Consider the following 25,820-nt stretch of genomic DNA (forward strand, 5'->3'; position numbering starts at 1 on the left):
GACGTTTACATCATTATAAGAAATTGACAGGATGTTAAGACGTGGCAGGGAGCCAGCGACATGTTGCAAGAAGGCTTCGACTCTTAACCAACCTCAACTCACACATGCATTACAAATACACACAATGTGTATATATAGATATGCTCATCTCACTCCCGAATTTCCTCTCACAGAGTGGGTGAAAAAAGATAAACCTCTTGTCTTTCTTCACCCAAACAATCCTTCAACTTTCCATCAATCATGTCAATAAGCACACCAGAGATGTTCACACTTTGTCTAATCCAGTTTATTCTTTCTCCGTAAAAGAAAAAGTTGGAAAGGGTAAGCATAAAGTAAAGCAATGGAAACAAAAATATTGAATTTTCCACGTTCATCTTCCCATTGTATAACCACAATACAACCCAAAAGAAAAGCAGCTCTACACACTAAAGTGTAAGTGAAAAGCAAAAAAAGGGGGTTAAATAAGGTTTTCTTTAAGATACAGAATATTCATTCATTATGCATTTTCTGTTCATTCCTTCTATCGTCCACCAGGAAAAACGTTTGGAAAGTAATTATTTGCTGATTTTAACTTTCAGCGCACTGCTCACCCCCAGCCGCCACCTCCCTCCTCTACAGCAAGAAAAGAGGGAGGAAGACAGAGAGGGCGAAATAAGGAAAAATAGAGCAATCAATAAGGGGAAAGATGAGAAAAGGGAAAGGGAAAGGCAGGAGGAGGAGAATGCATGTGAACTCATCATGCTAGGTGGAAATGAAAACATGGGGGAGGGACATTAAAGTAGTGAAAACCCAAAGATTAGTCTTGTATCAAATTACCTTTTAAAATGTGGATAACTGAAACGAAGGCCTAAGACATTATGAGAAACCTGAACTATAACAACCATCACACATCTTAAACAGGAACCTCTGAGTGGCGCTCTGCCGTCTCAGCTTCAGTCCAAACTCAAAGTGTACAGCCACGTTTGATCTTGCCTGCTTGTGCTCAATGTGAACAGCCGAGCACATGAAACCACATAAAAAGGTGTGAGATTTGTAAAAAGTATAGAGATGTGTGGACGTGTACAACGCACACATTTCAGGTCCAGTCATAAATCATACGTCATGTCCTGTAAATGTTGTCTTCCTGAAGTTTGTACACATAGATCCACATGTTTTGCTGAAAACAGACGTGTGGAGAGGACGTGTCTTCGTGTGGGGAGGGCTGGGAGGATTAAGGAGATGAAGACTGAGACGAAAAGAGGAAGACAGAGAGGAAATCTGCGACAAATTAAGTCTCGATCAATCACGACGTTGGAGACAGCACTGCGTGCGATCCGAGGACAACCAGCTCACTCCCACCGGCGTAATGTGTTGGATTCCGGCTCACACTGCATGTTCTGTATTTGGACTCACAGTTTCGCCCCAGTTTCATCGTCCACGATGGCGCCCTCGACAAAGCAGAAACAGCTTCATCTTCAAACAAACAAAAGGAGTAAAAAGGTGTCCTATAGAGGAAAAGAGAAGGATGCAACTTGGTGAGGGGAGGAGGGGCGAAGACTGGGCTTTGATATCCTGAGGTGGATGATTAACAGGTGTTTCTAAAGGATTATGGGTAGTGGACGGCCAGGGGGTAAGACACTGACTTTAACTGAGGCTGGCTTGCTCGGTTTGCTTCACAAAGTCCATGCTTGGCGCAGAGTACAAAGCAGCTCTGTCTGATTTTGAGGTAAAGAGCACAGTCTACAAACAGCACCGAAGCAGAAGTGTACACAAAGGGTAACCCATCCTTTTCTCCTCCTTCTTGTCATTCTTTATTTTTTTATTTTTTTTTTGAGGTAAAGAGTATAGTCTTAAACTGGCTTCCGGGACAAACATTTGTATAAAGCATTGTTATTTCTTCTCGTCATCCTTTTATCCGTTCTTTCTCTGCTCATACTTGTGTAGTCAGGAGCTTGCAAAAAAGTGAAGAAATGGTATATTTCCTTTGCTCTTTATTGTTCTGTCATTCCTGGGTTTGGATTTTCCAAAAGGCATCTTAGCAGCAGGGATATGATCAAGCCAACAGAAGCAGAAAACAACAGGGATGTGGGTATAACAGTGGGATTTAAAAAGAGCGAGCATAATTTAAAAGAAATGGTTGGAGGGGTGGTTTGTATCCAAATAAAAACAAAAACTGCAAAAATCTTGAAAAACAAAATGAGAAGAAAAGAAAAACGAAATCCCTGTTGGTGCTAAGACACCGTCTGAACACCGAGATTCTTCTGAGGGAACGGCCGCTCAGGAGCACTCTTCTCCGATGCGCTGGCACGAGCGGCCCACCTTGCGGTCGAGCTTGACCATCTTTAGGACAGCCTCCTGGCGACCGCGGCCCAGGTGGTCGAACAGACACTCGTGCTGCTCTGGGAGCCGATGGAGCATACAGAAGACGTTACCTGGAGGGTGGGTGAGAGGGAGAGGGAGAAGGGGACAATTTACCAAGTTTAGCAAATATACAAATATTACGGTGGCTGTACTTTGACGAAGAACAAGACAGGACACTGAATGCAAAAGAATATGGTATATAAACAGTACATTAAACATGCATCTCTACATGCAGGCTAATTATTCAACGTATCCTCATACAACGGTTCATGTGATATCCTACGAAAAGCTATTCCACATTTTTCGTGCGTTTTCCTTTGAATGTGAATGACTTGAATTGAAATGATTTGAAAACGTTTGAAACCCCTACTATTTATACAAAAGATAAAAAAGCAACAGATGCCAATACAGGTTGATAAACATCTCTTTAAATATGCTCGTCTGTTTAAATGGCCAAGGGCAGATAATATTTACTGCTTTGCCACCATGCATTTCTAAAAGGGTCTTGTTACCAGAGAAGACATTCTAGTTGATAGCCTCTTCTTTTGACTCTATTCAACAAAGGCAGACAGCCCTCATCTCTCTCATTGACTCTCTGTCTCTACTGTAGCGCTCTCGACAAAAGGCCCTGCCACTGTAGGAGGCTCGTTAAGCTCAGAGAAGCTCGTTAGCTCTCGTCGTCTTAAATTCATTCATTAATACACATAATAACACTGCTGGCATTCAATGAGCGGTGATTAAAAGCCCAGTTTGACAGCTGGTTGCTATGCAATTAAAACCCGTGTGATTACAGTGCACACGAATGGGGTGGAAGGGAGAACGTTGTGTAGGCTTTTAAAAAGGATGGGCTGCTAAAGACACCGGGGGAAACAGTGGAAATCAAAACTAACTTACAGTTGTTTAAATGTACAGAAAGATGCCTTGATGACATAGTACAAGTGGAAAGGGCAAATGAAAGACACTTAATAATATGTACAATAGAGGTGTAAGAAAATATTGAAAATATCAAATATCACGATATTATGTTTTGCAACACTGAATTGAATCTCAAAAACACTATGGGTTTTTAATTAGTTTAAATGCAAAGATTAACTCAGTCAATACTTTATTTCATTTGCAAAGAGATGCACCCTCTCAGCATATGTGCCCTCTCAAAGTAGTGCTACGATGTTGGATATTACAGGGACTGTGATAAATGCGTTTTTTTTAGCACCCTGAAAATAAGCTGTGTGGGTTATGACAGATTTCCAATACACCATTTGTCCCAAATTTAACTGCACCCACTGATAATAAGCGAGATATTTAGGACTCTTTCAGTATTTTCAAAAGTTAGGGCTACCAGTAGGGCTGCACATTAATCAAATATTAATCTCGATCACGATTTTGGCTTCCCACAATTAAATGAACATGATGTTTAAAATGCGTGCTCCGCTCATAGAAAATTCCGCTGCATATCAAATCAAGTGCCAGCCACCAGGGGGCGATCAACATGTTTTGGCTTCACTTTTTAGGAGCTGTCATGCCGCTGCACACAGCAGCTGTCCAGAGTAGATAGTACTAATAGTATATTACTCGTTTTGCAAAATGAAAATGCACTGAATTCAGGTGAAAAAAAAACGTATTTTAAGTCTTAGTTTTATGCAAAGATTTGTACATTTGTACAACAACAATGTATAATCATGATGCAAAATCGTGATCTCAATATTGATCAAAATAATCAAGATTATCATTTTGGCCATAATCATGCAGTCCTATAGCTACCAGACCGTGATTTTGTTATTTCCCCTATTAGAAATCCCCCAAAATGTTTCCACCAAGCTCACTGCTGATGTTTTTGTAGCTGAACTGTGAATCGAGTTGAGTTTTAAAACATCAGTGAGCTGGGAGGACGTTTAGTGATTTCAGAATGCTTTTGGGTAATACAGTAAAATCCATATGTGTTCAGTAAGTTTCAAGTTTTCAAAGTTTTTATTGCATAAAATCCAAGCGGTCTTAAATATTTATTCTACCTAACTTAAAAATTAAAAAAAGCAATTTCATGAGAGTAGCTGAAAAATGCATGCACACGCACAGCACAGAAATCCTTTAACCATAACCACTTATTGTAGTAAATACGTTAATTAATAGACAACTTATGGTATTAAGTGGCTTCTACCATTACTGCATGCTGGCAAGGACAAATTGATTGCAGCCATTGTGTCATTATAATGCCCCATATGTCTGAATGATTACTTACTCAACTTACAGTAAATTCAGAAAACCACACTACTGGTTATGGATAAGGTATCATAGTGTTTCTCTAATTTTAGGACCACCGCTTGCAAAGTGAAGGACATGGGACAAGTGCCAGGCAGGGATAAGGTCCTGCTTCTGTTAGATCTCAGAGGAGAACCTGTATGATCTAATTAGCATTTTAAGTTCCTGTGCCTTCACTCCGTTTCATTTTAGTACCTAGTCAGATGAATATTATAGTCACTGTGGAGCAGCAGAAGTCTACCGAGTGTGACAACATTGGATCAGATACTCCATCGGAGCTCTATTTTCTCCCCCATTTACTATCTGAAAAGCATTCGTGCTTTCAGCTCATTATCAGACCTTCTTGGCTTACACTGTGAAACGTTCTGCAGAACCATTAGCAAAGTAATCTGCAATTACAGCAATAGTCAGAAATCACTGTAATTGCCACCATTTCCCCTTCAGTCTGTAAAAAGCATGTTACCATAGTAAGCATTGGACTATTAAGGATGGATGGCCCATGCATTAAGCAGCGCCTGGTGGGGAAAAAAAGGCGAGTCAATTTCCAATTTAGAAATGATTGCGTGGGTTTAAGCAGATGGTCTTTAAGCAGTGAAGAGCTGTGATTTTTTAAGTACTTTAATTTGTATGCAAACAAGTTGATTAGCGAGCCAAGTATTGCTTTAAACTGCATTAGTGTTCGTGGTAATTGGCTTATGTTTTATGTGCAATGTGAAACATTCAGGCTTTCTGTAATGGTCCCCCAAGGCTAGCAAAGGCACTCTGGTCATCGACATTTCAGTCAACACACAAACACATGCTCAGGTAGTAGATGCATTTCACTGCACTGGATGTAAAATTCACAAAGCTATGACCAAGTTAACCAACATCTATTTATGTATATAAGAGGCTAATATTAAACAATGAAAAAGTAATTTACTACCTCATGCACATGCAAGACACACGTCTTTAATAATAGCCACCACTAATGAATGTGTAGTGAGCCTTTACATGTACAGGTATTAGCGTATATCTGGTCGTGGGTTCAAATATGAGTTTGAATGTATGTTTATGTGTGTGTAGAGTTGTGTTATCGTACCACAGCGACAGGAGCCCAGCTCTTGCTGAACCAGCTCCAGTTTGGTTTGGCAGCGATGGCAACGTTTGCGGCTCCGCTGTTTGGAGCCACTGCGAGGCGAGGATGATGATGACGCAGACAAAGATGACGATGAAGACTCCTCACCCTCTGGCATGTCACCCACTCTTGCTCGCTTCTCGGGTGAAACATCGCTCTCTGACTCCGAGGCTGGGGACACATAGTAGAAAAAAGAGGCTATAAGCTGCAATCGCTGTGCTCCATAACTGCCACTCCATAAATTAGTTTTTATATTAAACATTTTTGTTTGACAAAAGTACGAAAATGTACAGCAGAAGTTCCTGGATGTACTATTAATGCCGTGAACAACTGAAAGTGTGACGCAAAATGCAAAATGAATCGTAAAACCTTGATAGCTCAACAGCAGGTATTAAATATCTTAATTCTATTTCTATTGGGCTGAATAATAATAATTGCTCCATCCCATCTGTTTATACTCTACTCATCAACAAAGGGTAAAAATGTGATATTATGATATAATATTTTTATGACTAAAAGCCTGAATTGTATTTGTGTTTTATCACAAAGCTTGTACTTTAAACGAGCCAAATGATATTGGTCACCGTCACCCACTCCCACTGACTGCTGCGATGCAATTTGACTTTTACCTATCACATGCATTGTTTATTAACAATGTTGTTTCAGAACCATGGACAGCGTTGTTTGTTGTGTGTCGAGTGTGATGCTGTCCGTAGCACTGAAATGGAGGGGAGGAGGTCGATGGACAGAACAAGGTTTCTGAGTTCGGTTCAGCTTGCTTGCTTTTCATGGTTGTAAAGAGAGAAAGAGAGAAGCACTGAAAGCTGCAAACAGCTGTATCCACCTCCGCAAACAGCTGTTTATAACACATTGATAGTTCTTATGCGAGTGCTCTGATTAATAAATGTAGGCTGTTCTTTGATTTTGAAATAATAGCCTTATGCTGTTGTTGTTGTTATTTCACCTTCCTGAGGCTATTGCATGGTTAAACCAATGAAGTGTTCTGTAACTACTCAATACAAATATAGGCCTATGTCTGTTTCAATGCATATGCCCCCCTGCCCCTGTGCTGTGCTGTACTGTATTTGAAAAATGCCCAATGTGAGGTTGTATGATCCAAAATATTCCTTCTACGATGTCAGCAAAATAATCATTTTCAGTCATTCCAACATCATCATGTGGCAGTATTAAATGAAATATCCAAACAGCTAGTCAGATACACAGAATAGATAGCCATGAAGAAATCTGTTTTCTGTTGTGGACAGATACAAAAGCATGTGAAGGTTAATCGACCTGCAAGATATGGTTTTAAATAATTAATCTACCGATAGACTTACAGCCAAACGTTCTACACCTTTACTACCCACATACATAATAATCCACAAAGCATTCATCTCCTGTGTATTGAGGAGAGCGGCTTTGACTAGAATTTCAAGAGAAAACTTAGGACCTCCAATAATAAGCTCCATAACAACTTTCATTTGATATAAACTGGGAGAGAACAGATGATGACACGCTGGAACAAAAACTCCTTTGTGGGAGATAAAAAGGTGCTTTGGAGATTAATGATCGTCCTGCATTAGATTACATTCAACCCAGCACCTGAGACAGGGAGAGCATGCAGCGAGCTCCACCGGTCGGCTGGAATTTCAACTCAGCTTTTCTCATCAATCCTGCAGACTTTTTCCCCGGCCCGGCCGAATGCTGATCAGCGCTCAATAAATCTCTGAGAACTAGGCCAAGCTGAGCAGCCAGATCCCCCCAGCCTGCCCCATCGATCCCTATATGTGCAAGAGCATGTGTGTCTGTACATGTGCAAGTGAATGTCGTGCCTGCCTTCTGTTATCCTGGTAAATTTCTGTGGTCAATTTACACCGGCTGAAACGTCAAGTTCGCAAGTTCTTTGTTTTATTAAAAAAAAAAAGAAAAATACATTTGAACTATGGTCTGATTTAAGAGGTTACACTAAAGAGGATCCAGGCTTTAAACTAAAATACATTTAGAAAGGCTGTAAAAAGTGAAATGTCAACTCAGCCCTAGCACAGGGTTTAAACGATGCTGTGTATGCATATGTGTGCTCACATGATCCCGCTGCATTAGACACGGGATCACCATGTTCACACACCATTGCTGAGCCTTGGCTACTCTGCAGTTGTCTTTAAGTCGTGTGCGAGTTATCACGTGTGCGAGTACAGCAGGTTGTGTCACCTAAGGGTGAAAGCACACCTAACCTGTTTGGTTGCTGCGACTGCCAGGTTAGTACGGTTAGTTTGGGATGGTGTCAAAGCTGTCGGTCGAACCCCAGTGCGGACCCAGCAACTGAACCGAGACCGTCTGAGTCCAAGCAGATTCTGGTGCAGTTCGTTTGTGTATGAAAGGATGTGATTTTAGCATGATTTCAAAAGCTAAACTACTAATAAAATACATCTGCTGATAGTGAAATCTGTTCAGGAAGCGATCTGTATTTAAACCTGCAGTAGGCAGAATATTTTTGGCATCATTGGGCAAAAAATCTATAATAACCTTTAAGCATATTGTAATTCAAGTGCTCTGAGAGAAAACTAAACTTCTGCAACTCCTCATGGCTGTTTTCAGGCTTTAAAAAAATCTAGCCCGTGACGGGAGACTTTGACCAATCACAGGTCATTTCAGAGAGAGAGTTCATTCAACAGAGGCAGCTGTCAATCACTCGCGAACTCCGATCAAACGGTCAAACTAGGCAGCGCTGATCAAATATGAATCAATATTCTGTTACTGTAATGCCTATTTCTTGCCTCAAATGTTTTCAGAAACATCTTGAGTGCCGTTTATGCAAATAGGTCCCACACTCCTAGACCATAAGTGGACATGACAAGCGCGCAGTGCAAAACACAATAATGGACACTGTAATGTTAGAGCTGAGGCATACCTGACTCAAAGGAGCGTTTTGTGGGAGTGGAGAGTGAACTGAAGACTGTGTCTGTGCTGGATACTTCTGAAAGAGAGAAAAGGAGAAGAGATGAGAAAGGAGAATGGAAGAAAAGAGAGGACATTAGTTTCTTGTAAGACTTTGTTTCAATTTCTCTCATTTAAGTGTAAAACAAAATCAAATGTCTTCTGGCTATATTGATTTAGAACAGAGCAATAAATAATTCAACAATAAATCATCTAAAAATAGAGAACACAATTGCAAACTGTAGAAAAGTCCTGAAATCCACACTTGAAAAATACACACAATAGAAACACAGACTAAATATAGAAGCCAAGCAATCGTATAAAAAAAATTGGCAAACTGCAACTGATTGACAGATTAGGTCACGTGTTAGGTTGCCCTGAAAAGAACATAGTTTATAATGGTAACAGCCTGAGGACAGAAGCTGTTGCAGAGTCTTCTGGTGGTTTCCTGGATACTGCGGTACCGTTTTCCACACGGTAGCAAGATAAAACAGACTGTGACTGGGATGTGTGGAATCCTTTATTATGCTGTGAGCTTCTTCTCTCTTTCACAGAAACTGTGATAGATATCTGTGAAGGAGAGACTGCAGTGTGCATGTGTGCAGACTGAAGCCCGCCAAGAGACGGCTGACTGTGGGTGGTAAAAAAGGATATCCACCTGATCCCAATACCGTTTTAAAAGTTGGTCTTCAAATGTCAGTTTACAATAATATAACAGAGACAAGACAATTGAAAAGCTACAAGCAATGACCTGTTGCCATTTTTGCTAGAAAAAGATTACTTAAACAATTAATTAATTATCAAAATAGTTTAGAGCTGCAACGATTAATCGATTAGTTGTCAACCATTAAATTAATCGCAGACTATTTTGATAATCGAATAATTGGTTTGAGTCATTTTTTTAAGGGAAAAAAAAAGTCTAAATTATCTGATTCCAGCTTCTTAAATGTGAATATTTTCTGATTTATTTACTCCTCTATGACAGTAAACTGAATATCTTTGAGTTGTGGACAGAACAAGACATTTGAGGACGTCATCTTGGACTTTAGGAAACACTGATTGACATTTTTCACCATTTTATGACATTCTATAGACAAAACAACTCACCGATTAATCAAGAAAATAATCTACAGATTAATCGACAATGAAAATAATCATTAGTTGCAGCCCTAAAATAGTTGCAGATTAATTTTCTGTCAAGTGACTAATTAATTAATAATTGAATTGTTTCAGCTCTAATAACATGTAATAAGTAATATTTTAGCATCAGTCTCAAAGTACACCTAAGGCTGATGGGTATTCAGTCATTCATTCTAGAGGTTTCTTTCTTTAGGTGCATGAATGAGTAAACGTGAATGAATGAGTTTGTCAGATTGTGAGTGAATTACCATGAGGATATTTCTTTTTATTTAACAAATCAGCAATAATCATGTGCTCATGTATTGTACTAAAGAGCTCCTGCTGCTGTAACCGAGGACCAGGTTAGTGTGGATACATTTTTGTTTTAGCCACTTTGTTGTCCTGTCCTGGATCGGCCTCCACAAATAACCTTGTCACTGCATAGCGATGACCGATGAACTGGCACTTGTAGGTGTCCTCTTAAAACCTTCACTTCTGAATGGATACCCTTTGCTATCACTCTCTCTATCTGTGCCATGAGGACAAATATAGCCAGGGCAGGGGCACTGCAGCTGCTGCTGGTAGAAACTAGTAGCAGAAAGATGCCCCCGACTAAAAGCTACAATACTCTGCTTTTGACCACTAAAGAGATTGTGCATTAAAACGCACTTCTAAATTTGCAGCACATTAGGCGTACATTACTTCAACGTGTATGGTAAGCATTACAAACCAAACAGACCACATCGCATAGACTTTAACTTCATAATAAAAGAGCCCCTGGCCCTAATACCATTGGAGTTGAACTGAAAACCTGATATTTAATTTCTTTCTGCTGTCTTACCGTCCTGAGCAGGTAGAGACGCCGCTCCCGTCTCTCCTGGCGAAGGGTCTTCTGATGTGTTAGGCATCGACATCAGTGTCTGAGTGATGCTGCTGTTTGTTTCATTACAGAAGATGTCTGCTTGGCTGCTGCTGCTGCTGGAGCTTGAGGAGGCCTTTGGGGCACAATCATCGTCTGGCTGTTTCTTCTGAATGTCTATGAAAAATAAGTCAAATGGTGAGACATTTGTGTGCATCTGCGAATGCATCTATCAGCCAAACAAGTGTGGCATAGGGGTACACTGACAGTTCTGTTTAAAGCTTATGTAAATGGGAATAGTTTTCTACTCATATCTCTGGCACTGATCTTGTCAGAGGATGAACTATAGTGAACTGAATGACAGGGGACAAAATATTCTGATGAGACTTGAGCTCAAGTCCCACACTTATATGTTTCTAAAGAGTATTGAATTAGGAGGTTAGGGGTGAACATAACACTCCACTTTCTTTCTAAAACTTTCTCCACTTTTCATCACTTCCAAGGACTTTCCAGAACAGCTAGACGAGTGGAGACAGTTTTTGACCCCCCCTCCCCGACACACAGGCTATGTCAGACATAAGATCAGTTGAGCAAACAAGCACACAGAAAAAGAAGAACTTACCTGCAAAACATTTTGAGCAGAGATTCATAGTTTTGCTCGACCTGAGGAAAAGAGTAGAGAGGGAAAAGCATATGTGTTAATCAAATAGCTTGTATAAGAGCTCCAGAGCGGGATGCAATAAAAAAAAATGCATATGCCTTTTGCTGGTGGGTATCCACGCAGCAAGACTAACAACATGTTTCCATGATCCCCAAGTCCCAGACTGAGACTTTATTTCTCATTTGAGATCCTGGTAGGGAAACATTCAAGATGAAGAGTGTGATCCAGACTGCGGTATTAAATTATTCACTGAATCCAAAGCTGCCATGCTATGTATGAGGCTGTCAAGGTCTAAGTAGCAGACTAGCTAGGAGGCTACATCAACTGAGGTGTGACTTTTATTTAGATCTATTTCGGCCCGTCTTGAAACACATACAGGAATATTAAACATACAATCGTATCGTACATTTGTTTTAGGAATTTACACTGTCATCCGGGTGTCCAAGTTGTAGACAGTTAATACAATTAATTACAGATGTAGAGAGGTCACTTTAAACCCACATCAAGCATTTTTTTCAATATTAACATTCAATTAAATGAGTCTCATTCCAGCAAACAAATTTTACTGTAAAGCAAGACAGTCATAGTAAACGGATATTGTTCTCAGGAGTTGGTTGACCAAACCAGAACTTAAAGGAACAGTGTGTATCTATTGAATATAATATTCATAACTATGTTTTCTTTAGTGTATAATCACCTGAAACTAAGAATGGTTGTGTTTCTTTTAGCTTAGAATGAGCCCTTCATATCTACATAGGGAGCGACCCTCACATCGGATAAGGAAAATCTTAACCCAAAAAAAAAAAACTTTTAACAGGGAGAAAAAATGGAAGAAACCTCAGGAAGAGCAACAGAGGAGGGATCCCTCTTCCAGGATGGAAGAGAGAGCCTTTCACGTTTTTATGTTACCTGAAGGCCACCGTAGTTCTCCGACACGCTGGTGAAACTGCGATAACGTGAGCCGCAGAGTGCAAAACCGTGGTAACGCAAACAAAAACTAAACTAATTCTTATTTTCAGGTGATAATACACTAAAGAAAACATAGTTATTCATATTATATTCCATTTCTGAAATAGAAATGGAATATATAGATCCCCCTAAATACTACACACTGTTCCTTTAAAATGAGATGAATGGAAGTCACTTGTTGCCTGTCTGTTTGTTATATAGTTAAAACAATTCTATTGGTTTAAAGTTAGATTTTCATTTTTTGTTTTTGTAACTTTTTACATATATCTGTCATGAATATAGTATAGTTATTGGTAGAAGTGAATATATAACATGATCAAACAGTTGTATGTAATGATCAAGATCATCAGTTGTCTCTGACTAATAAACATTGACTCTGTACAATGTAGTAGCAGTGGGGTCCAAAATGTCCACATGGTGGAACAAGTTGGCTCTATTTCGCAAGTAAACAGTTAATTTCCAACAAAAATGTGAAGCCCTCTCATCGCCAGTGTGTTGGCAATGTACACAACTGGCACAACAACCGCTCAGCTGGTCTGATGAAGGTGAGCAAGAGGCTGTAATGGAGAACATTACAAACCTCATTAACTTGGCCTTTTTACCAGCTACAACAGCTTCTAAACATACTTCTCCCCCTCCTAATCATGGCTAAAGATATAAAATAGCGGTTGTTATGGGGCTGATCACTGAAGCCTTGCTGATTTCAGTGGCACAACTCTATCACAACAGATGGCTCTAGCTTTCCTCTGAGAGAGGGCTCCTCTCATTTCCTCTCCAGCCCTCGTCCTTACTGTCTGCGCACCGAGCGTGACGGTCGCTGCTATCAGTCACATCCTATTTATTTTGGGTGCTTCGTTGCACACCTTTGTCCTCATTTCTAAATGTAGGGTCAGCTGCAGTCAACCTGAGGGCTGTCTGTCAGCCTGCTGCTGCTGCTGTGTGGTCTTGGGTGTAAAAGAGAAAGGAGGAAGCAAGGAGTAAGGATAGAGGAGAAACCTCATCATGAGACACGGGCGGGGAGGAAGCCGATACTGGGTGAACAACAAGTCATATCCTGTTGTCAGCCTTATGAATCAGAGGTAATCAACTCACAGATTAAGGAACTAAAAGGGGTGAGAAAGGATGAGGAAAAGAAAAACATGCAGGAAATAAGCTTCTTTCCTGCATGCTTGTTAGGCAGAGTGAAGTCTGAACAGACAACATAGTTAGCCCACTGCTGTTACTAATGAGAATATCTGATTGGAACAGACAAGAAGTCGGGCTCCGTCGCCTTGGTGATGCAGTTCGAGTGACACAAAGGAGCAAAGGCTTGAATGGGTGATAAATGTTTAGAGGGAATTAAGTTAAATTAATACTACTGACATGAGCAGTAAAGTACAAAATACCTTCATAAATACAGATAGAAGTCTGTTAATAGGCTGAATTAGTTATTAGACAATGGTATATTATCTATGGGGAATAAAATGGCGACAGAGAAGGGATCAGCTGTGTTTTATGTTACAGGGAGAGGAGAGATTATACATTACAGCTCTACGTTTGCACCTGGAACATATCCAGACGTTTTGCTTTGCTGATGGGCCCTTCAATAGAAACTGTAAGGGCAGAACAAGCTTGTTCAGCACGTCCATCAAGGAGTCAAAAAAGCAACTTCCATGTAGAAAACCCATGCATTCAATACTTTTGTTAATCTAAAACATTTTTGTTATGAATAGCAATATAGGGCTAATTAATAAACTAATTGATAATGCAATTGCTTTACTAATCCAGCTATTCTCTATAGCCTTGGCAACAGCAATCTCATTACTTATCAGCGTCTTTTGTGCTAATATGAAATCATTACGATGGGTTGGTACTGTAGTAGAATGGATTTTAGAAATCAATTTCTTTCTCATGCATCTCACACAGTATACTTAAACAAAAGGTAGCTATCCCTTTAATACCTCTAAATGTGTTGAGCCATTGCAATGTTATACTGTATATCTTCGAACAGGACCAACACAATCTATTTGATTCGTGTACATTGACACAAATTTCCCTTTTTTTTCGTGACGCTCAGCGCAACTCTCAACAATGTATTTTTTGTCCAGAAACATGTGATGCAAGTGTCAATTTGCTCTCCAGTCTTTTCAGAATAAAAATACTTAGTTAGGTTTAGGAATAGATCGACTTGGTTAAGCAAAAAACTACTTAGTTAAGCTCAGGAAAAGATGGACTTAGTTAGGCTTAGGCAACAAGACTACTTAGTTAGGTTTAGGAAAAGGTCACGGTTTGGCTTAAAATAACTCCGGAAGTGCCGTAACTTAAGTGTGGAAGTTCAGTGACAAATAATCAACTTTGACTTGTGGTTTCACACGGGACACGAACGCTGGTCTCCTGGGCGGAAGTCCGGTGTTTTTTGACCCACCCATCCACCCCGACCTCCTCCCTACACGGCGTTCGCCGCTCTTTGTACTTGCCAGTTCACAATTACGTGGATTACATACAAATTGATTTTGTGCTGACCATCACGAAAAAAAATTGAAATTTGTATCTATCTACATGAATCAATACATTCAATTTTGTGACTATTTCACAAACTGCTGTGCGACTGGCCTAATAGGACTGATTTATGGCAAATTGGAATTAAATTACCTTAATTTTAGGTTTAAAACCACTGGATTACCCAAAACCAGACACTCCAATCTGATTATTTTACATATCTCTTTCTCAATTGAATTCCCAGAAAACTTTGTACATCACAACATATACTGCATGTACCAGAATAGAAAATCCTACTTCCATATCTGACATTGTAAATGAAATTGAAGATAACGTCACATTTGAACCTTGAGATAACATTAAATCAATGCTCCATGAACAACCAATTACAGTAACCTAGCAGATAACCATAGTAGCAACAAACAGAAGAGGTGTCTTTAGCCATGTTTTTTTTAGCAAATAGAGTGGTGGGATATGACGGTGATACAGAATTATGTTCAGCTTACTATGTGAGACAAGTCCCAGTTAAGCTGCACTAGCCAACCTTGACAATGAGCTACACACAAAACTAACAGAGACCAACACAAACAATCCACACCTGCAAGGAAAAGTAATGTAACAACTGATAACATGAAACTTGCACCAGCAGATTGTTAATAACTAGGCTTACATCTGACATATGTAAATACTAAACCCAGATTCAGGTTCATTCTATCTGCAAACAAAAAATGTCCTCCACCAAATCAGGCAACCTAAACAAGGCATTCAGTAACCTTGATTTATTATGGTACAATTTAAAAAGCCACAGTCCATACAGCTTTGCCAAATTAGCTACAATCTCAATTTTGATTTTACTAAAGCCCTCTGCAACAAGATCATTATTAAGAGACGCAGAGAACTTCTCCGATACCACATCGAGAAAAAGGTGAATAAAAGCGGTGTGGGTGAATTCCCTTCTTTCTTTGCCTCCCACTTTGAGACAAGTAAGCCTTCTGCTCTCGGGGAGGAATAACAAAAGGAAGAACAAGCATTAATCTCTTCCTAAATGTCAGATGCATTTACGGTTTATGAGCCACAGAGCACCATGGTGCCCCTGAATGTGCCTCTTCAAACGAGTTTGAGGCAGAGAGAGACATGTGGAAGTCAAAAAAGTAAAAAAGGGACAGAAGTGAGTGCACTGACGCTATAAAACAACCTGGAGGAACTTGTGTTTCAAATGTTGTCATACATCATGCTGACAAGTCTGCAGCATACTAAACAACTCACAGGTGATTCAAACCACTTCCCATTTTTCCATCCCAAACCCACTGACTTAATGTAATAGTCCTCCTGTCCTATGGGTGATCCAAGGACCCACGCACTTTCACAACAAAGCCTATAAGCAGGAAAATCTAATTCAGGGGCTGGACTTCTACACCAAATCCATCACAACCAGGCGACAAGGCCTGCTCCATTTCAAAGGCTCCTCCTAATAACGCAGCTTTCTTTTGCCTAAATTTGGAGGACACCATTGGTGCATACTTTTCTCAGTGTACCCTCATATATATATATATATATATATATATATTCACCCTGAAATGAGCATGGACATGTCCCCAGGGGTATTACACATACATGGAAGTTATACTGTATGGATTTATTAAACATTAGCCTGGCACACTGTTGTCCATCTTCTAGTTAAGTGAAACATCACAACTTGCACTGAACACTCTGGTGTCTTCAAACTACGCCCACGTTTACAGAGTCAGTGTTGATCATAAACTTTGAAATATTCAACTTCACGTGTTGACAGCAGGACTGCATCATTAGTGTTGCAAGAGCAGGTTCAGCTTGGGCTTCATATCCTCTGAAGTAGTGTAGCAACTAGCAATCATTTTCATTATCAGTTAGTCTGCAGATAAATTATTTGATTGATAGATTAATTGTCTGATCTATAAGTGTTTTAAATTTACATTTGAGAAAGTGGAACCAGTGAACTTTTGACATTTTTGCTTAAACTTAAACGATGAATCGATATCCAAAAAGTTGTTGCTAATTAATATTCAATGTAATCAAGTAATTTATTAATCGACTAATCAGCTCATGTTTTGTGTCTTGCTGCTATAGATGAAATAAAGCACGTCCAATTGATTTTTACCACAGACGTGGACCTGTTTCTTATCTTCAATGGGAGAGGTGCATCTTATAATCAGGGTTGACTCATATTCAGGCAATACTGTAACTGACAGCACATCTGATTAATTGGGTTTAAAGATTAAAGATAAAAAAAGTAATCTCTCATGTCACAATGTCTGAACATCATCTACGTCGTCAGTCACACATCATCAACTAACAATTTAATCAAAACCAAACTCAAAACTAACTAATTAAAACTAACAAAAAAAAAATGTTTATAGCAGTAACTGGGTAAATAAATCACAAGGACAGACTGGCTGATATTACATTGAGAACGTAGATAGAGAAAATAACATAATCAGTTTCCATATCACATCTGTTGTAAATGTGAAGGACGTTTAATGCTGGAAATATGATATCTTGTAAGCACATGTGGAACTTTTAGTGCTTAGTTTTGATACTGGAACAAGACGCAGAGATGCCATGACTTTGGTGCAGACAGATATTTGGAACCACGGTGAACTCTGATCAGGTGGGTCATCATCACAAATTCAGCTGCAACGATCAATCGATTAGTTATCAACTATTAAATGAATTAAATGAACTATTTTGATAACTGATTAATTGGTTTGAGTAATTTTTAAAGCACTGACCAGAAGTGGCAACTGTGAAACTCGTATTTAATACAATGACAATAAAGCTTTCTATTCTATTCTATTCTATTCATACTGTGTCAATGTGTGCAGTGTATGTGTGTGTGAGTATATTAGCACATATCCTGCTTTACAGCTAATTTGAACTGATAAAATCCTCAGTTTCCACCCAGGTCCAGTTTATGGTTTAACAACTGTCCTGTGTGGTTTCTCTAACCAACTGCTTCATTCATTAACTAAATATTTTAATAGAATAGAATAAAAAGCTTTATTGTCATTGTATTAAATACAACGAGATTCGCAGTTGCCACTTTCTGGTCAGTGCTTTAAAACAAATACTTGACAAGACTAAACGAGGCAGATAAAACATATAACAGGTAAAAACACACACACAGTTATAAAGCAAATAAAACAGGTAAAGTAGATGTAATAAATAAATATAAACAGAAGTGTAATACTAGAAGTATAAAATATAAAAATAGATGTAATGTAAACAGAGATAATTGCACTTGTAAAACAGGTAGGGTAGATGTAATAAATAAATATAAACAGAAGTGTTACACTAGAAGTATAAAATATAAAAATAAATGTAATATAAACAGACATAATTGCACTTGTAAAACAGGTAGGGTAGATGTAATCAAAAAAATATAAACAAAGGTAGTTGCACTTGTAAAATAGGTAAGTTAGATGTAATAAATAAAATGTAAACAAAGGTAGTTGCACTTGTAAAATAGTTGAGGTGTATATTGCATCAAAAGACATATTGCAGACAAGTGTAACTAGTTTATTAGCACACCTGTCACATATATATATGTATACATGTGTATGTATGTGTATATGTGTGTACGTGTATATATGTGTGTGTGTGTGTGTGTGTATGTAGGTGAGGTCCTTTGTGGCCAGCTGTGGCTGTTTGTGTGTATGTTGTTGTCAGGTATGATTGATTGATGTGTTTTGTTCAGAAAAGCTAACTAAAAAAAATTAACGTTCCTTGTATAGTGACTGTTCTATTGATTATTTACAATTAATAAAAAGACCATTGAAAAAAAAACAACAAAAAAACGCACACCTGTCACATTACCTGGAGGGCTTATGCCCCACAGCCTCTCAGCCTGCTGCTCTCTCTAGCTCTACAGGAGCAGGTTAGCTGCTGTTACCTAGCAGCTAAAGCTACAAAACAATGGGGAGGGGGTGTAATAACAAGAAGAGCAGCTCATCCCTGTTTGAGCTGCTAACAGCTAAGCTAGCTGTTGTTTGGCAGAGAAAGAGAAGACATTATGAGGACGTATTTCTCCTTACCCCCAGAAACCACAGAGGCAGCGTGGAGGTACGACGTTAACGTTACTCGGAGGCTTGCTGCCTTCACTCCCGGTGTCACCCATGGTCGGTTCTACCGTGTGAGAGGCTTCTTCTCCTCCGCCGTTCAGCAGGTGAATCCGGGGATGGAGTGAAGGCCTTTCAGATCTCCCTGGTTCTGACAAGTACTAGAGTCAATAAAAGAGTCAGATTATCCTGTCAGAGTGTCAACAAGACGAGGAACAACTTGCCGACACGAGCGGCCACTGACTACGTTAAATTATAACTGTTTAAACCGATATAAGAGCCGGTAGAGCCAGCGGAGGACGGGCAGTAGAGCCACCGGAGCCACCGGGGAGTCCTGGGCCGATCAGCTGGAGAGAGGAGGAGCAAACCAACACCAGACAGAGGGGGGAGGCGTGTTGGTAACTGGACGGACAAAAGTTAAACTGATGTGACAGAAATTGATAAAAAAAATATGTAGTTGTAATAATTTTAAATGTTTTACAGACTGAAAATGCCACTTGAACTCAGTGTGGTTTATTTTTTTTAAAAAGTCTGGTTTTGAGAAGTACTTAACATGGTATGATCCGTACTAAAACTATCTTCCTACTACTAGAAAGCCCCACAACTATCTGAAATTCCCCCATCACGTTTTATTTAAATGGCTTTTTGTTGTTGTTTGTTTTTTCCTTCTTAGTGTTTGTTTTTTTCTTTTGCTGTAGCTGCTTGCCAATTTTGTATTGATTAGTACATGGACATTTTTGATTATATTAATTTACTCTAATGGTGATCTATCAATTTGTAACCACACCCTATATAATTATGCTTAAATACCAATACAAAATTTATCAAAAAAAAAAAAAAGATTCCCCCATAACTCCCAAAGCAAAAGAAATCAATTTTAAAATATTAAAGTCAAGTCAAATTTATTTCTATAGCACATTTAAAACAACATGAGCTGACCAAAGTGTTTTACAGACATAGACAGAATAAAAACAGGTCAACAGAAAAAAAAAGAAAAGAAAGCCCACAACATTACCGTGGTATCCAGTGCTGTTAGCAGGCATATTTTAAGAAGGGAAAAGAGTGAAATTTCGTCTACATTTCTTTCACTTTCTACGGAAATATCTGCTGTTTGTTGAACTGGACTTACATCTGAGTCGTAATTACTGCCACCCTTATCATTGTACAACACCTCTCTAGGGAAGGGTGGGACAAAGGAGGACGGTCTGCAGGACAGATAATAATGCACACATGGCACTTTCATAGACTAAGCTATGGAGTTACCCTGCACTATATTCATTTTTAACACTCTCTTCTGCACTATACTCATTATTAACAGTCTCTTCTGCACTATATTCACTTTTAATAGTCCTGTATCACAGCTGTTACCCTGCACTATATTCAGTTTTAACAGTTTTCTTCATCTCCTTGTATTTTTATATCAGGTATATTTTGTTTTGTACTTTGTACTTTGCACTACTAAATTTTTTACTGCCTTTTTACTAACATGTTTTGCACTATGGAACTGTGATACTGGAAACTTGAATATGCAAAATATACAATCTAACTGCATGGACTTTTTTTTGTATGTAGGCTAATGAAATTTACCTAGCAACAGGTGTGCAATAGGTTGTAAATTATCCTTTTCTTAGCTAGCGGGTCATTGTTGTGAAAGAATCCCCTTCAGGGCGATGAGTGCGCGTCGGGGTGCAGCATCGCTCTGTCGGGGATTCTTTCACAGCAATGATGGGCTCAATGTACATTATCCCTTGCTTATACAAAACATTATAATTTTAAGGGAACCGGAAGTGCTAAAATGCTAACTCATTTGTGGATTTTAGGACTCATTTCCTGAAGTACTCTATTGTGCATGCTGGCTGACTGTCACAGTGTTATTTTTACTTACACTGCCAGAATGCACAATATGTGAAAACAACAGAGCCATCATTATTGTAATTGGTGCTTTTCCTACTATGAGAAGTCAAAATGTCTGCCATGAAAAGGTATGACGTATTGCACATTGTGACTTTTCATAGGAAAAACATACCTAAATGGAATGCAGCCCTCACACCAACACAAAACAGCATGCCTTCAAGAGGGACTACTTCTGAAAGTGGTTTATTAAATGCTCCTTTCACCTAAAATTACCATTACACGAACCTTAAAAGGCTGCTTAAACAGTTTTTATGCTTGTTGGCTTTAGGACGGCAAGGTCGTTCAGGATGTCCTTCAGTCTGTTTGTCCAACACTTAATTACACTGCAGAGTAAATTAACTTAACATCTATTGGATGAATGGCCTTGAAATTTGGCTATTCATCCAATGTTGTGGTCCCACGAGGATGAATCCCAATTAGTAGTGGTGACCCCTGAAATTTAATTGAGCACCACCATTTGTCCACTTGTCCAACACAGTTCATGACATGATAAACTAATGATCAAATTCCTCTCAGCCTTAGCTGTATTGTACTAACAGCCTGCATGCACAATATCACATGATAAAACATCAACATGCAACATCGATTAGGCCTCTTTCATTCTGACTCATCAGGTAGAGGTGTAACTAATAACTTCAGTTTAGGTTCATTATGCTAGTTCCAGGGCCCTGGCATTGTACATGCTGTCTCAAGACCCATATTTCAAAACATAGAAGTAACATATACATACTAATGATCAAATGAATCCTGTGGCTGTGCATTTCAACTGACTTATGACCCATCCACACTAAGATACACTGGGATTGAACACATGGAAACCCCCAGAAGGGGAGGGGACATCAACAGCATTTTGAAAAGCATTCTATATATTTACCCTTAATACCGTCCTGCACCTAAGGGCTTAAATTTAGATTTTGATCTTGAATCTTTTTTTTAAGTGGTTATATAAAACAAAAAACATTTTCTAAGTATGATTGACAGGCTTTACCCTACTTTTACAAATTGTCTCTCCAAAAGGTTTATTTCTGTTGATGCAGCCTCCCTTTTCATTTTATTCCTTTTTTGATTGTGTTGTAGGAATCAATACAAATTCTGGCCAACTGCTAGACTGAACCGGCCTGTATTTTACTGAAGAACTCTTTTTGGGCGCGTGATCTATTATTCTAACATATTTTTCTACTGTTTGTATTCTGTATTTTTCTATATAGTTGTTTTTACGATAATTTTTGGGATAATTTTTGTGATTTGTAATATAAATATGACAATTTTTTATGTTATATATTATGCTTGTTTAATATCAATCTTGATGTTTCCAGTTCCTTTTTCTGTCCCCCATGTGGGAGCATCACACAGCGTCGTTCAGCTCTGCTCTGATTGGGCCAACTTGAGAGTAGATTGACTCTCAATCACGCAGCTCACAATCACCTGAGTGATGAATGTGTTTGTGTCTATATGTTGCTTGTTGTGCTTTGTGATGGTGATTAGACAATGCCTGACGAAGATCTCTGTTAGATGGAAACGTTCCCCAATTAAAATCGCTGGGAGGTTTTAATACAATGCGCCGATCCTCTGTTTGATTCTTGCCTCGCTGACATGGCTTAGTACTAATATACTTAAAGTGTGTAATATTTCGGGGGATCTAAAAACAAATAAGCAAAAAAATAAGACTAAAATATGATCTACTGCATAGAGGTGAGACAAAGAAAGACAGTGTGTTTGCAAAAACTTGGTTTAATTTTCAAAAATTAAGCCTATGTTTGGGTTTCTATTACAGGAACAGTGTGTAGGATTTCGCAGAAATGGAATATAATATTCATAAAATATGTTTTCTTTAGTGTATAACCGCCTGAAACTAAGAATTATTGTGTTTTCGTTATTTTAGAATGAGCCCTTCATATAGGGAGCGGGTCTTCTTCACGGAGTCCGCCATGTTGCTCCGCCATGTTTCTACAATAGCCCAGAACGGACAAACCAAACACTGGCTCTACAGAGAGCCTTTAGCGTTTTTATGTTACCTGAAGGCCACCATAGTTCTCTGAAACGCTTGTGAAACTGCGATAACGTGAGCCGCAGAGTGTAAAACCGTGGTACCGCCAGCCGCCGTCTGACCGTTGCTCCTGTAGTAGTGTTATTATGGTAAGGATGGCCTCTGAGCGAGGTTAACGGAATTACCACAGTTTTGCACTCAGCGTCTCACGTTACCGCAGTCTTGGAAAGGTAGGAGTGAGCGGAGGGGTACTCGGTTGCAATCTGCAACCACACCACTAGGGTTCAACCCCCCAGAACCCAAGCCTCATAAACCGCAACACACATCAGACATCACAATGGTTTTAAGACAAAAAATAAGATTTTTATTTAGTCAGTTTCACTACAACGAGAGTTACAGGGGTGAAAAGTGAAATTCTTTCTTTCTTTATTCATGTGTTCATTAGTTACCTCAATGCAGAAAATGAGGAAGGACGCGCACCAGCTTTTTTTTTTTTTTAGAGGGCGACTATAGCGCCCCCCAGAAGGTGGCGCCCTAGGCGACTGCCTAAATAAGCCGGCCCTGAACCCACCTATAAGATATATAGGCACTGCTTTGTCTTGTGTATCTTTACAGTATGGATTGCTACCAAATGTGTTTCCTTTGACACACTGTAATTAAGAAACGTCAGTTCTGCAAAGAGTAGTATATATATGTGACATTAACAGTATGTCTTGTTGGCCTTGAATTGGGGACAAGTCAACCAAAAGAGAGTTTGTACAGCTTAATTCATTACCAATCAATAGGTTCATGTGTGAGATTAATCTCGAGAAATCATTTACTCCACAAAACGTCTCCGACTTGTTCTGACTGGAGAAACCTAAGGTTTAGTATTTTTTGTTGACATCACAGATGATTACAGCTGTCTGGTTTCTAGCTTGGGAATGGGGTTGTTTCATGTTCACAAATATTGATGGTGCTGTCTGCGACCACAGAAATAGCATCAATGAATTCTGTTTTTCACCTCAAAATGACTTTCAGAAGAACGCAACACTTTACTTCGGAGCCAGGAGGTTTGGATTCCCCTCAGCAAGACCTGCCAAGAAGTAGCTTCTGTCTGCAGGGAAGGACAAGTGGGCCCTGGGTGGAATGAAGATAGATAGCTGATAGTTCATTAGCTAGTTAGGCGCAGGGAGGGGTGAATACCGCAGAGGATTGCAGAATCTCGTTTTTCAGTGTTGCTAAGAGCCCATATTCCAGTTCAGGGCCAAACAATGCTAGCAGAGGCTTAGCTGTTGTTTTGCCTCTCGGTCTCAATCAAAGCAAACTTTTCTCTGTTGACCTTTTAAGACTTTGTATTTCTGATGGGATGTATTGTTTCAGATAAACAGATGGTAATTCAGTGTGGAAAACATGGCCATAGCGAGCCCCAATTTTGGCCCCACAGTGGAAGAGTGGTTGTTGCTTCTCTCCCCACAGCCTGAGTCCAGCCTCGGGCTTGGTTATCCTCTAGAGATTTGCAGAACACCACTTCAAAGACAGAGCCCCTCTCCTTACATACCGTATAGCCTCTCTCCCCTCTCTCGCTATAAACACAAGAACTTAAGGAATTAATTAGACACTGGATCAAACACGGGTTAGTAAATTCAGCTCACTGAAGATACCAGGAAGAGTGTAATCACATGTTGAGCGTTGTATCCCTCGTCAAATCTTTGATATGTATGTGGAGAGCATTTCATTTCAGATCCAGCATGACAGCTTACACTGGCAGTCTCTTGACCCCTCTCTTATTCACTGAGGGATACGGTTATAGGGATATTTTGCAGGCTTTGCTCCTCACGCTGAGGGACAGCACCACAGCTCTGTAGGAATTGCATTGAAAAATGTCCTCGATACAGCAACTGCTCCTCGAAGGCCTGTTCTTTAAAGAGAGTCTCTGCCACAAGGGGCAGCTCCCAAATTCATTTTCCCATGGCTCACATCAAAGAAGCAAGAAGTTTTTGATAATGTGTGAAACATTACATAATCCTGTTGATGTTACAGGTGAAAAGGTGGCGTAGTTTTGCAGTACATATGGTCTAATCTCTATCCAAGGTGTTTCTTCTCCATCCAGCCCCAGTATACCACCAATATAATATCTTTATTTATAGGTAGAGTAACAAATCACAGGCTGCACCGTGCATGCTGATTACCCAGCTACACTTTGCATTACTCCACGTGTCGATAAAGAGAGTTGATTCATGGCCGCTAATATGAGAGGCAAGCTCTCTACGACAAGCCGTAGATGGATTGTATGGGAAATCCATGTGAACACATTTGTCCATAAATGAGAGTCTTTTCTTATCTTTTAATGCCATGCCCAGATAGGCAGGCTGACTGCTATTGACTGGAGGACAAGCAACATGTCACAGCTTGTAGATTTGCTCTGAGGGGGTATATCAGAAAACAGGATTACCTAGTTTAGTCAGATAGCTGTGAAAACAGTATTATTGATTTGAATAAGCGAGCTATTTGGACTTTGGATATTGGTTCTTCAGTATATCCAACAGTGATATTTACTGATGGCCAGGATTTTAGGGATATTTAATAATAACAAAATGACATAACAATCCTGCTAGTGGCTGCATTTTTGGAAAACAGCGTAATGTAATGCACTTGCTGTGTGTTGATTGTGGTTTTTTTATCAATATGATTTTTCCAGCTGCACAAATGCTCATAGACAGACGAAGAAAAACATCTTTGACAAGGAGCTGAGAGATCATAACTCGGCTGTGAAGCAGCATTGGCTGTAGGTGATGTTTAGAAGTACACGCAGGGATGATGCACATCAGAGAGGACCCTGCCAGGCAGCCAGCAAAACCTGTTTGCACTCCTTCATTCAAGACAAAATGAGGGGAAAAGGAGAGATAATTTCACCACAAACTATGTTCTACCTATTCCTCTGCCTCTCCTCTTCTTCTATGCCTCTTCCTCTCTCTTTTTCTGTCTCTCTTTCACTCTTTTACACACACTTATGCACACACACACACACCAGCCGTCCAGCCTCCCACTGTGTGCAGAATGTGCAGTGAAGCCACCCATGCATCAGGCGGGGGAGCCAGCATAACCAGCCTCCC

The 25,820-nt window shown here is 39.5% G+C and overlaps 1 protein-coding gene across 1 annotated transcript; it reads right to left on the reverse strand.

Moving 5' to 3' along the window:
* Window positions 1-270: 270 nt before the first annotated feature.
* Window positions 271-19,176, reverse strand: LOC141753436 (AN1-type zinc finger protein 3-like). The gene is made up of 6 exons (XM_074612110.1): window positions 18,801-19,176; window positions 11,245-11,285; window positions 10,605-10,799; window positions 8,619-8,684; window positions 5,675-5,881; window positions 271-2,411 (listed from the first exon to the last, which is right to left on the reverse strand). Exons 1-6 carry the CDS (start codon window positions 18,881-18,883, stop codon window positions 2,257-2,259), a joined length of 747 nt encoding a protein of 248 aa, XP_074468211.1. The 5' UTR covers window positions 18,884-19,176; the 3' UTR covers window positions 271-2,256.
* Window positions 19,177-25,820: the final 6,644 nt, after the last annotated feature.

Source organism: Sebastes fasciatus, chromosome 2, assembly GCF_043250625.1.
Source record: "Sebastes fasciatus isolate fSebFas1 chromosome 2, fSebFas1.pri, whole genome shotgun sequence".
Lineage (NCBI taxonomy): Eukaryota > Metazoa > Chordata > Actinopteri > Perciformes > Sebastidae > Sebastes > Sebastes fasciatus.